Below are 13,682 nucleotides of genomic sequence, written 5' to 3' on the forward strand. Positions count from 1 at the left end.
TCCAATCAATCGAATTTACCACAGCTGGACTCCAATCAAGTTGTAGAAACATCTCAAGGATGATCAATGAAAACAGAATGCACCCGAGCTCAATTTCGAGTCCCATAGCAAAGGGTCTGAATACTTATGTAAATAAGTTCTGTTTTTGATTTGTAATAAATTTGCAAAAATATCTAAAAAACTGTTTTCGCTTTGTCATTATGGGGTATTGTGTGTAGATTGATGAGTGAAAAAAATGATTTAATCCATTTTAGAATACGGCTGTAATGTAACAAAATGTGGAAAGGGGAAGGGGTCTGAATACTTTCCGAATGCACTGAAGGGAGCCACATTTCACTACAAACACTCGCCCTCTCACTTCCTCAGTATTAATGAACTCATAGGATTCCCCTAAGAAAGCTGTCTGGGTTTCTACCTGACATGCTTGGCAGAGCACACTATAATAAGGCCTTTTTCCAAATACATGTTTATGAGAAGGTTTTAAATAGTTTCGTTTTTTCTTTGTTCCTCTTCTCGACACATGCTTTGTTCCATGGAGCTTAATATAGAATACGTAATCAACACAAACTAAAATAGAAGTAAAGATGAGTAAATGTTAGTGTACAGCGTATAGCATATATTTATATAGATCATGAAGTATTATACATGTATCTTCAAAAAGATAAGATGCTTGTTTTAGCTGTGTCTTGGTACTTACCTGTAGCAGCAGGATGAACTGAGGGAAGCGCTGGATTGGTTTAACCATAAGGCCATAAAGAGTGATTCTGTCAGGACTTGACACTTGCTTCTTCTGTGGGGGCACAAGCATAGAGGCTAAGTCAACAGGGAGTTCATTACATCGTATCTAAGAGGATGATATACAGTATATAGTAGCCCTGAGATCTCAAACACATTCTCACTTTCAAATTCAGAATTAACTGTCTGGAGGCGAATCTGACTGACGGTTTCACCAAATGCTACTAGAAAACATTGAATGCAAATAGACGCCGAACTTTGAACTTATTGCATACGAATAGATATACTGTAGCAGCAAACAATTCTACAGCCTTGGGAGAGGAAAGAAGTCTAATTCATTGTAAACTGAATGATCAAAGAGGAGAGAGTAGGCCACCTTGAGAAACTCCAGGAAAGCTGGCTTGGAAATGCAGGCTTTCTTGATGAGCGCCATAGCGTTAGTGAAGTTGTTGACGTAGTCGCTGTACACGTCTAGTACCATTGACTTGGAAAACTGTGGAGAGAAAAATGGATGCAACATCCTGTCATATAATATTAGTGGAAGGATACATAGAAGGAAAGGATAGATTTTCTAAGTATTCCAACAGGGCCGTGTTCATTTGCGTTGCGTGCCCTAATGAACTGGAGCCTGGTCCCTGCACTTGGATAGATCCATCCTCCATACTGACCGAGGCCACAAAGAGGTCTCCGATCTTCTCACTGAGGTCCCACTCGGCCACACGGGATGCCAGGGCGATTTGGAACATTGAGTGGCACTGCAGGATCTCCCGCAGCCGGTAAAATATGGGCCGGACCTTCTTATCGCTCAGGATCCGGGCTTCTGGCTCAAGCAAGGGCTTCTGGTACTCCTGAGAGCAGCAAGGAGGAGAACACATCAGAGTGATGCTCACTGATATCTGGATAGCTGGATAAGGTGGACTCATCATCAGTGTTAACACCAATCCAGTCAGTTCAGATCTACACAAGTGCTGGGGGGGGTAGGTGCTGCAACCAGCCACCCTTGAGGAAGACCTCTGAAGTTAATGTCAGTGAATCAAAATGACTTCAGACTGTCTGGGTATGGTTCAAATGAAGTGTTGAAAAAAGGAACAGTGGAGGTCACTCACCACTAAGATTCTCTTGAGAGAGTCCACATAACTCCTCTCACTTTGTACGATGGAACCAATGATGTGGCGTCTAATAATCTGTTGGGTGGTAAGCCCCTTTGGCATAGGGCTCAGCTGGGGCGGTGGGTGCTTCACTTCAGACACCATCACGTCCAGATAACCAGCGTCATCATCACTCTCCTCTGTATGGTGACAGTGACATACCTTCAAACTCATTTGCCTGTCTACCAATACTGCTCTGTTCTCACATGGCCTGAGGATATAGTGTAACCCCACGCCAGCCCAGGGTCTTATTCATTAGGGAATGCAAATATTTTGCAATAGAAAACATAAAATATGTGTTTCTTATTGAACATGTCAAGGTTGTCCCCGTATGTTTCAATCCGTTTTCTACCATTTGGTGCCCAATGAATACGACCCAGCCCTCGCCTTGTGTCCTTGTCTGTGGTTGTCTGACACCTTGATGATGGAATTGACAGCCCAGTGCCTACCACAGCCATCTCAAGAACCGAATGAGTGACATGTTAAATCTCTGATAAACTTCTTTGATAACTGGGAATTTTCACTTTTACATTTGCTTAACCAGCATTGACTAGTGATATTGACAACAACAATGATGCTAAAAACCATGACAATATATGAGCTATGACAACTGACATCAACCAATACATACTGTATTTAAAAAGAAGAAGCTGGTAATAATAATAATGCTTACCCGTGGTTTCTTTTTTCTGCAGGAAAGAGACTTTACGCATCATAGCTAACTTTGTCTTTTCTAGTCCGTCCTTGGTGCCATTTCGCGCTGCTTTCATCAGCATCTGGACCTGAAAGTGAAGTGAAGCGGAAAGTAGAGAGAGAGAGACAGGGTGAGAGAATAATGCTCTGTAAATATGTGAGAAAAGAGGAGATACCGCAGACTATGCTTCCCCTTTAAAGAGACCACATCAACCATCCTTTGACCAGAACTAGGCTAGTCGGAGGCTGTGTCCAAAAAGTTTTACATTGCCTCCTATCCCTTTTGACCACTTGATACCCAAATTATACAGATAACAATTATAGACTAGTATATAGACTAGTCTTTTCACTTACCAGCAGTCAAGGCAGGTAAGATAAGGTAAAGGAGCCATTTAAGAGAAATGGGACACAGTCGCTGTCATACAGTATTTTTACTGTACTCTACAACAAGGATTCAGTACCTTGAAGTCACAGCTGCGCATGGCCAGATCCTGCTTGGTCTTGGCACAGCGCTCTTTCAGTCGCCACATGTCCTGAGAAAGCTAAGTTCATCGCCATGCCAATGCCCCCGACCCCACAAGCAAGGTGGAAGGACAGGACACCAGATCAGGTGAGCGGATGGAAGGGTTGAGGGAAAAAGAGAGAAAAGAGAGAGGAAAGAGAAGAATAGTCAAGGCGAAAGCAAGAGAGGCAACCAGTGTAATCACAAGATGTGAAAAGGGTTGACAAAATTATGTCAATTGAAGGTAGAACAATGATTTGTTTCAGAAAGTACAGAGAATCTCAAATAGCTTGTCATTCTCCTTAGATAGTCATTATAAAAATACATTGGTTCTATTTGTTGAATTGTCTTATGAATAGTCCTTCATTCAGCAAGCAAAGACAAGACACTTTTGTTGCCTTCCCTTAAAAAAAGAGACCATTTCCCCTTGCTCCTAACCCACACAAAATATAATTTCAAATCTCCAATTAAACCTTTTTTTTAATGTTGAAAAACCTTGTAATAAAAAAACATAAAAGCAAACAATACCTCATATTATAAGAACCATACTCCTGCCTCTTCAGAAAAACATATCTTAAATCAACACAGATTCAGGGAAGAAAGAAAGCAGCAGCAGTGGGAGGGGCAGCAGTAAGTGGATGGACAGGGAATATCCAGAGAGGCTGAAGAGGAACCAAGAGAGACTGCTGACAATGCCACTAACTACTGAACACACGTGTATCACTTCCTCATCCAGCAAGCAATGCAGTGCATTTAAACCAGCTGTGTACAGTTACTCCTCAGTATATAAACATTGATTCACTACATTACCAAAAGTATGCTGGGGGTCACACCATGAGGGGGCACTGGACAACACCACACACACCCAAAAAACAAACTAAACTACACCATGTTGTTCCAAATGTATTGTTGTCTATAGGTATATACTGTAAGTATACTATAGGGTCCCCCAACTGGCGGCACGTGGGTGATTTTATTTGTCCCCCCAAGCAAAATGTTTAATTGTTGCACATAAGACTATAATAACACAAGCAAATCAGCTCCAAGTCATTTTTATTTGGGAAATCTGTTCCAAAGTATTCCCACACGTAATAGAGAGAGAGATACACTACATGACCAAAAGTATGTGGACACCTGCTCTTCGAACATCTCAATCCAAAATGATGGGCATTAATATGGAGTTGGTCCCCCTTTGCTGCTATAACAGCCTCCAGTCTTATGGGAAGGCTTTCCATTAGATGTTGGAACATTGCTGCGGGGACTTGCTTCCATTCAGCCACAAGAGCATTAGTGAGGTCAGGCACTGATGTTGAGTGATTAGGCCTGGCTCGCAGTCGGCGTTCCAATTCATCGCAAAAGTGTTCGATGGGGTTGAGGTCTGGCCTCTGAAGGCCAGTCAAGTTCTTCCACACCGATCTAGACAAACCATTTTTGTATGGACTTCGCTTTGTGCACAGGGCATTGTCATGCTGAAACAGGAAAGGGCCTTCCCCAAACTTTTGCCACAAAGTTGGAAGCATAGAATTGTCTAGAATGTCATTGTATGCTATAGCGTTAAGATTTCCCTTCACTGGAACTAAGGGGCCTAACCCGAACCAGGAAAAACAGCCCCAGACCATTATTCCTCCTCCACCAAACTTTACAGTTGGCACTATGCATTTGGGCAGGTAGCGTTCTCCTGGCATCCGCCAAACCCAGATTGCCAGATGGTGAAGCGTGATTCATCATTCCAGAGAACGCGTTTCCACTGCCCCAGAGTCCAATGGCAGCGAGGTTTACACCACTCCAGCCGACACTTGGCATTGAGCATGGTGATCTTAGGCTTGGGTGCGGCTGCTCAGCCATGGAAACCCATTTCATGAAGCCCCCGACAAACAGTTATTGTGCTGACATTGCTCCCAGAGGCAGTTTGGAACTCGGTAGTGAGTGTTGCAACCCGAAGACAGACAATTTTTACACGCTGCGAACTTCAGCGGTCCCGTTCTGTGAGCTTGTGTGACCTACCACTTCGCGGCTGAGCCGTTGTTGCTCCTAGACTATTCCACTTCACAATAAGAGCACTTACAGTTGACTGGGGTAGATCTAGCAGAGCAGAAATTTGACAAACTGACTTGTTGGAAAGGTGGCATCCTATGAAAGCCACATTGAAAGTCACTGAGCTCTTCAGTAAGGCCATTCTACTGCCAATGTTTGTCTATGGAGATTGCATGGCTGTGTGCTCGATTTTATACACCTGTCAGCAAATAGCCGAATCCACTAATTTGAAGGGGTGTCTGTACGTGTGTATGTGTATATATATATAGATTTTTTTTAACTTTATTTAACTAGGCAATTCAGTTAAGCACAAATTCTTATTTTCAATGACGGCCTAGGAACAGTGTACCTCGTTCAGGGGCAGAACGACAGATTTTACCTTGTCAGCTCGGGGATTCGATCTTGCAACCTTTCGGTTACTAGTCCAACGCTCTAACCACTAGGCTACCTGCCGCCCAATATAGTGTACCTTTGTATAGTCACTTGTTGGATGCATTTGCAGTTTGTTTCGGTTGTGTTTCAGATTAGTTTGTGCCCAATATAAATTAAATGGTAAATAATGCATTGTGTAAATAAGAATAGAATATGTTTCTAAACATTTCTACATTAATGTGGATGACTGGTCCATGATTGTGGACTGGTCCATGAATGTGGACGACTGGTCCATGATTACTAATTGTTCTGAATGAATCGTGAATAATGATGAGTGAGAAAGTTAGATGCACAAATATCATACCCCCCCAAAAATGCTAACCTCCCCTGTTATTGTAATGGTGAGAGGTTAGCATGTGTTGGGGGTATGATCTAAAATGCTAACCTCCCCTGTTACTGTAATGGCGAGAGGTTAGCATGTCTTGGTGGTATGATATTTGGGCATATTCTATTCTCATTTAACATAAATGGGACTCCAAAATGACATAATACATTATTTACCATTATTGTCTATTTGGCACAAAATAATCTTAAACACAACCAAAACAAACAGCAAACACATCCAACAGTTTGTAGAGTCACAAGCTTGATGTAATCATTGCATGCTAGGAATATGGGACCAAATACTAAACTTTTGACAACATTAATACAAATATAAGTGAATTTGTCCCAATATTTTTGGTACCATAAAAATCGGTGGACTGTGTACAAAAAGTGCTGTAGTTTCTAAACGATTCACCTGGTATGGATGAAAATATCATCAAATTAAAGCTGACAGTCTGCACTTTAACCTCATAGTCATTGTATCATTTCAAATCCAAAGCGCTGGAGTACAGAGCCAAAACCACAAAAAATGTGTCACCGTCCCAACACTTTTGGAGCTCAATATATGCGAGCCGACATAGTACTGACATCTTGTGGAAAAGACATAGCATCAGACACAATGCCTACTTTAATTCAACAGACATCCTTGGGTGTCATTACTATCTGTGAGCCCAGCCTGCCCTCTGGTGGTCCTTCCACATAATTGTAGCAAGTATTGAGCAACAAGGTCTGAACAACAAATACAACACATAATATAGACATTGCAAAAGCAGCAGAGTGGAGTATACAAGACAGGAGGCTTACCTTACTACTGCTTCGGGCAACAGTGGGTATTTTGGTCTCGCTGTCTGACTGCTCATCATAGCTCTCAAACTCACTGTCGCTCCAACCGTTGTTGGTGCCATGATGGCTTTCTGGCCTCTGGACGTCCTCGTAGATGTCATCTGACACAACAGGGGAGACATTAATCACACACACACAAACATGCATGCATGCACAAACACACACACACCACTGTATCAGAGTCCCCACCTTCCAGAGGAGAGAGGAGGCTCTCACAGGGCACGTCATCATAGATGACCTCTGGACGACTGGTCCTAAAGATGGCCTCTGGACTAGTCATGATGATGTCATCAGGGCTGGTCGAGTTGGTCATGTCATGGCGGAGGGTCGGATCGATCATGACGTTATCGGGACTGGTGGGGCTGGGTGGGCTGTCTGTGCAGGCCAGACCATCTGGACTTTGCAGGCCCTCCGGACTAGACACATTTTCATTTTCAGGACTTGCTGCATCACCTGGACCTCCTACATCAAGAATAGGGGGAGGTTTCCCTGGAAGAGAGAAGTGCACCATTCCAACCTAAGATAATTGGTTAAAAGGCTCAATTGGGCACTACTACCACTCCCATGTTTATTTTGCCGTAAACATAGTAACTAGCAAAGTAACCAGACTAAAATGGTGGGTAGTAGGCCAATAGACTACATTCAAGGTTACTACAAGATTACCAAAGCAAGGTTACTAGAAGAGACAGAGCAGAGGCAAGTCAATCTGGTGTACAATCCCACTGGATTTTCCTCTGCAATGGGTATCGTGGGCCACTTTCTGCAGAGTATGCAATCATGGCACATTATCATCATTGAGGACGTCACATACCAAAGTGAGGCGTCTGAGGGAAAGTATTTATGCTGGCAGGAATCTGCAGGGTGACCGAAGGCAGCTGTATCGCACATGCATTTCTGCCCGGCACCAAGAGCATTAGAGACAGGAGTCTCTGAAAATCTCAACCATCCCTACGAGCCTGACTAGTGAGGGGTGAATTAGCTATGGCCCTCTCAGCGTTGAGAGAAAGCCTGTTTCCGTGTGGAAAAGTATGCCCTATCGATGAAGAATAAGATTCATGTCCTGGTCAATAAATACCCTCCCATTACAGAGGTGAAGGTGGCTGAAATGTAAAGTGACAGATCTCTGGCCCCTGTAAGAAGTCCAGTTGTATATCTATCTCTACAGCACATGTTTTGTATTTATATTAGGGAGTATTCAGTTTGCCAAGGGGTGTAATATGTTTAATATCCAATAATGAGGTTTGCACAATGCAATGTCTATTTTCTGCTAACTTTAACCCACACTTACCTGTATACCTAGGGATATCTAAGAAATAAAAAGCATGACCAAGAAAGACGAACTAGAGGAGCTTAGACTGTGGGTCACGTACAGGGTGGCTAAACTAGACTAGTCTGGTGTTTAATATACCTTTATGCAGTCGCAGAGTGAGCTCTGAGACCACACTGAACCACTCCTTGGCTGAGGTGGCTCCATACGGTGCCTGAACTGAACAAATAATGCACACACTGCTGTGAGGACACACACCACTGAGATCACACATATGTGGAACCCGGATATCTCATATATATACACACACACACACACACGGGAGAAATCACACATGCAACTGAGATCTCTCATAAACATGCGTACGCACACACAAAGCGGAGAGAGAGACTCTGCCTATGAGAAAGAGAGACTGCCTATGCAGGGATTTGTAGCCCATCATGTACTATTATACTCAAATAGATGTCTCTGTTTTAGAGCAATGATTACTCTGTACTTGATTAATACAGCCTTGATTTGGCTGCAATTGATTGATAAGCCATCCATTTCCATTGGATGGATAAGGATCTGATTGGTTAAGTGTGATTCTGGGCTGGTGCCCCATGCAGTGCTGATGTCACATTTTTATTTTTTGTTTCACCTTTATTTAACCAGGTAGGCCAGCTGAGAACAAGTTCTCATTTACAACTGCGACCTGGCCAAGATAAAGCAAAGCAGTGCGACAAAAACAACACAGAGTTACACATAAACAAACGTACAGTCAATAAAACAATAGAAAAATCTATGTACAGTGTGTGCAAATGTAAAAGAGTAGGGAGGTAGGCAATAAATAGGCCATAGAGACAAAATAATTTAAATTTAGCATTAACTCTGGAGTGATAGATGTGCAAGTAGAGATACTGGGGTGCAAAAGAGGAAGAGGGTAAGTAATAATATGGGGATGAGGTAGTTGGGTGTGCTATTTACAGATTGGCTGTGTACAAGTACAGTGATCGTGCTACTTGTGACTCAGTATGATTCTAAAAGTAGGGAAGCGCACAATGTGTGACACCACAGCCCTGCTGAAAGAGGGTCACAGACCTGTCTGAGTGTCTATGTGGTCAGCCTTTAAGATAGGGGTGTAGTAGCACTCATTCATATATCCTGCTGGAGATGGCATTGACAGAGATAAGGCTAGATATGGAGCGAACATTACAATGTGTACTGGCTTATGGCATTGTATCACTCAAAGTCAAATTACCAGGGAAAGTGGTCTCAATAGACTATAAAACAACAAGGAAAAGTCAGATGTTACTTCTGAGTGTAATCATATTATACAGTACATGTACTGCCTTGGGCCTACAATTTGAACAAAGCATTCAAGAGTGTCCCTTACCTTCATAAATGCCATTTCTTCTCCCAGAGCCCTCTGTGTCTCCTGACACTCCCAGCTCAGAGTGGCTGAAACATTGACAACAAATATGGGCATCAAAACATCTCGGAGTGACACTGCTGCCACGGGTGGTTAATTAAGGGGAGATGTCATTTGAGCAGTAATTGATGTCACAGACGACAATTAATGTATTCATTTATTATAATTTTACAAGGCAAGTCAGTTAAGAACAAATTCTTATTTACAATGACGGCCTACCCTGGCCAAACCTTGACACAGACGACGCTGGGCATATTGTGTGCCGCCCTATGGGACTCCAAATCAAGGCCGGTTGTGATACAGCCTGAAATCGAACCAGGGTCTGTAGTGACGCCTGTAGCACTGAGATGCAGTGCCTTAAACCGCTGCGCCACTCGGGAGCCCCAATACAGTGGACATTGTGTTGTACTGTATAACATTGTATAGCTAAGTTGATCAATAGTGTTTGTGACATTGAGCAGTAAAAGTGACTATATTCTCCTCAGAGTTAATGATCTCTAGTAACTTATGAGAACATCTGCTACTGTTTAACTTCTGCTCTTACCCAATTGAAACAAAGTTTGCGAAGAAATTGTGATGATATTACAGATAAGGTGTTTGAATAAATATATGAATGGGTTTCGTCTATACAGTTTAAATCATAAGTCATTATAGATATAAAAGGTAAATATCCTACCCCTCAGGAGACCTTCTTCCAGCCATCTCTGTGGAAAATTAAACATACACGTTTAGACTAAGTTATTACCTAGATAAAAACAATGCAGTCAATAGCAGTCTCATTCTACAAGCTTATCTATGATAGCATGGCAGAGCTCACCCAAGCAATTATGAATGAGAACCAATGGGACCATGACCATGCTGCGACAGACTCACCTGAGCTATTGGAATGAGGGAGTGAGTGCATGCTCTGGTCCTCCTTTCCAGCAGACGGCCATCCATTGAGCCTTGGCTTTACTGTTGGGTCTTGGGCAGAACTAAGGACCATTGTGTTCCTTTTTGATGCAAGCCCCGCCATCACAGTGGCTTCAAAGCCCTTGGCCATGGCAGAGACAGAGTTTGCTGGTGTCGTACTGCACTCTTCGTCACTGTTGTCAAAGTCAAACTTCATACCTTCCTCTTCATCATCCTCCATCTTAGAGGCCCTGTTGGACATAGGCACTGGAAACATGAGGGGAGAAAGTTAAACAAAATGAGACGTGCTGTTACAAATTACAATTATACAATGCATCTTAAATCATACCGGAGACAACACATTATTTCCAAAACACTGCAGTGATCTCATATGTTGTCAGTGTACTATTACTGATCAGCCATTTCTCTCAACAAATACTGTAGGTCTAAATGAGGTACTCACACTAAGGCAAAGTATTGGGAAGATTGAGGTCTGCAACAGCATTTACAGTGTAGAGTGCATTCGGAAAGTATTCAGACCCCTTCCCTTTTTCCACATTTTGTTACGTTACAGCCTTATACTAAGATAAATTAAATAAATAAAACATCTCATCAATCTACACACAATACCCCATAACGACAAAGTGAAAACAGGTATTTGGACATTTTTGCAAATATATTACAAATGAAAAACAGAAATACCTTACTTACATAAGTATTCAGACTCTTTGCTATGAGACTCGAAATTGAGCTCAGGTGCATCCTGTTTACATTGATCATCCTTGAGATGTTTCTACAACTTGATTAGAGTACACCTGTGGTAAATTCAATTGATTGGACTCTTGGCCCTGTAGATGACAGTGGCTAACTGACACGCCACGCACTGTTATTCTGCTCCATTAAACCTTACCGTGTCGAAAGAATTATTCAACTTGAACAGGTACATTGATGCAAAGTTGATGGCCATCCTCTTTCATGCCACAAAAAAAATATAGGAGCAATGAACCTACCTAAAAGAGAAGCATGTCATGTCAGGGCCTAACATTGCTCTGGCTAGTGCATGTTAACTGCCCATATCCACCTGCTGAGAATAGGCATTCGTGTGGAGGGTATAAGGCATGAGACATATGGCCCGGGTGGCAGCAGGAGTCCTTCTGACGCAGCATATGGTCAGTAGGCTAAGGCCCCATGCCGGGAGCTCTCACCTTTTCCCCTAGCCCTGAAGGGATTAAGTAGCTCCAGACTGTAGCCTGTTAGCTGCCAGGATGTTATCTCTGCTTGTCTGGGACAGGTTCCTTGTTTATGTTTGAGTGTACAGATTCCTCAGGTAGCACGTAACACTAGTACTGCTGCTGCCACTGCTATGTCACTGTGTGGCTGCTGACCTAATTTAATGGTAAAACTCACAAGTCAATGTTTGTCTCCACATTGTTACCAAATAGGGTTTGCAAGGAATGCTTCTCAGATGGAACTTCGGCTTGAGGAAGCCCAAATAGATTCACAAATCCTTTATCACACATGGACATACAGTATGTACATTACTACAACCTGAACCACCTATCACCTGCCTCTGTTACATAGTACTAATTGCTTTGTAATTGTATATAAATGGGGAGTTGTTACAGAATAGTCCCCATAACTCTTGTTTTATTTATGACTGTGTTTTAATAAGATTTTACCTAAATCTCCTCTTTGTAAGGCAGAAATCTACAGCACACATACTGATACTGACGAAAGTAGAAACTCACCTGAGGTTGGAGGGGTTGGGGGGGGTAGAGAAGCCATTGGTGTTCTCTGTGGTCACATTAGCCTCTGTAAAAACAAACCAACCCAATGAATCACTGAGAACATTCTTTAACCTGATACGATGTGACAAAATGTCAATATCAGATTTGCTCCAATATTGATTTTTTTAGGCCATTGGACTTTTGGGTCCATTGGATTTTTGGGGCCGTTTCATAATGACCTTTTTGAAAGTCTCAGCATAAAAGTTAGTTTTTCTTACAAATATCCATAAATGTTACATCACTGACTTATGGTAACATAGTACATTGCTGGATTTCATGGTGACGAAACTCTTAACTCACATGGTCTGTAATAGTTGACACTTCACCTCTCTCAACCTCAAACCTACACTTAAGAAGACAGCCTATGTGGAGACTAAACTGACCAGACAGTTTATTAGGTACACCCATCTAGTACCGGGTCGGAGCGCCCTTTGCCCCCAGAACAGCCTGAATTATTCGGGGCATTCTACACGGTATTGGAAAAATTCCACAGGGATGGTGGTCCATACTGACGTGATGGCATCACGCAGATGCTGCAGATTGGACGGCGGTACATTCATGCTGCGAAGATGCTCTATTGGGTTGAGGTCTGGGGACTGCGCAGGCCACTCAAGTAAACTGAACTTGCTGTCATGTTCCAGGCAATGTTTTTCCACTATTCAGTTGTCCAGTGTTGTTGATCGCGTGCCCACTAGAGCCGCAACTTCTAGGTTTTAGCTGATAGGTGTGGTCGTGTGCTGCAATAGTCCAACCGTGACAAGGACCGACGAGTTGTGCGTTCCGAGATGCCGTTCTGCACACCACTGTTGTACTGCGCTGTTATTTGTCTGTTTGTGTACCGCCTGTTAGCTTGCACGATTTTTGCCATTCTCCTTCGACCTCTCTCATCAACAAACTGTTTTCGCCCACAGGACTGCTGCTGACTGGATGTTTTTTGTTTGTAGCACCATTCCCTAGACACTGTCGTGCGTGAAAAGCCCAGGAGGGCTTCCATTTCTGAGATACTGGATCCGGCAATCATACCAGACTCAAAGTCGCTAAGGTCACTCGTTTTGCCCATTCTAACATTCAGTCGAACAGTAACTGAATGCCTTGATGCCCGTCTGCCTGCTTTATATAACAAGCCACGTCTGTAGGAGTGATCCACTTTCGTGAATGGGCGGATGTACCTAATAAACTGTCCGGTGAGTGTATATGTACAGTACAAACACACACGTACACCTTGCGACAGTTCCCTGCTTGCTCACAGTTGACTGTTCTGCCACTGGCTACCTGCGTGTGTTACATTCTTCAGATGTGTGTGGCAGATCCAGACATGCAGTACAGACTGACTTCACTCAACCGTGATCTGGGCAAGGCAGGCAGAAACTATAAACACATCATAACACAGGATGACTATCATCTCAGGCATGAAAGATCATAAATGCTCCTCATTAATGATTAACAAATCAAAATGGCTCCCAACTCGGTGGACCTTTTAATTCTAAAGACACACCTACACTGTGGTCAAAGGGCTTCATTCAAAGAACGCTTATCAAAAAAACTAGTGGCTGTAGCTGAATGCAAACACTCTGATAAATGAAGGTGGTAGCAGCGTGCTGTTTGAGGGGGCGTA

At 42.9% G+C, this 13,682-nt stretch overlaps 1 protein-coding gene across 4 annotated transcripts in view; it reads right to left on the reverse strand.

Moving 5' to 3' along the window:
- The window catches only part of LOC129860950 (rho guanine nucleotide exchange factor 10-like protein), a 29,393-nt gene that overhangs the window by 11,511 nt on the left and 4,200 nt on the right, over window positions 1-13,682 (reverse strand). For 2 of the 4 annotated variants that reach the window (XM_055931912.1, XM_055931911.1), the window contains exons 2-13: window positions 12,029-12,092; window positions 10,263-10,547; window positions 10,066-10,093; window positions 9,354-9,418; window positions 6,901-7,200; window positions 6,673-6,812; window positions 3,038-3,118; window positions 2,557-2,665; window positions 1,842-2,023; window positions 1,404-1,583; window positions 1,112-1,228; window positions 698-790 (exon numbers count right to left, since the gene is read on the reverse strand). In XM_055931912.1, the coding sequence (XP_055787887.1) occupies window positions 698-790; window positions 1,112-1,228; window positions 1,404-1,583; window positions 1,842-2,023; window positions 2,557-2,665; window positions 3,038-3,118; window positions 6,673-6,812; window positions 6,901-7,200; window positions 9,354-9,418; window positions 10,066-10,093; window positions 10,263-10,547; window positions 12,029-12,065 (1,617 nt within the window). In that variant the 5' untranslated portion in view covers window positions 12,066-12,092. Of the gene's footprint in view, window positions 1-697; window positions 791-1,111; window positions 1,229-1,403; window positions 1,584-1,841; window positions 2,024-2,556; window positions 2,666-3,037; window positions 3,119-6,672; window positions 6,813-6,900; window positions 7,201-9,058; window positions 9,125-9,353; window positions 9,419-10,065; window positions 10,094-10,262; window positions 10,548-12,028; window positions 12,093-13,682 lie in introns of all 4 variants that reach the window. The other 2 variants (XM_055931914.1, XM_055931913.1) reach the window with 2 other exon arrangements.

The sequence above is a fragment of the Salvelinus fontinalis genome, chromosome 8, assembly GCF_029448725.1.
Source record: "Salvelinus fontinalis isolate EN_2023a chromosome 8, ASM2944872v1, whole genome shotgun sequence".
In the NCBI taxonomy this organism is placed as follows: Eukaryota; Metazoa; Chordata; class Actinopteri; order Salmoniformes; family Salmonidae; genus Salvelinus; species Salvelinus fontinalis.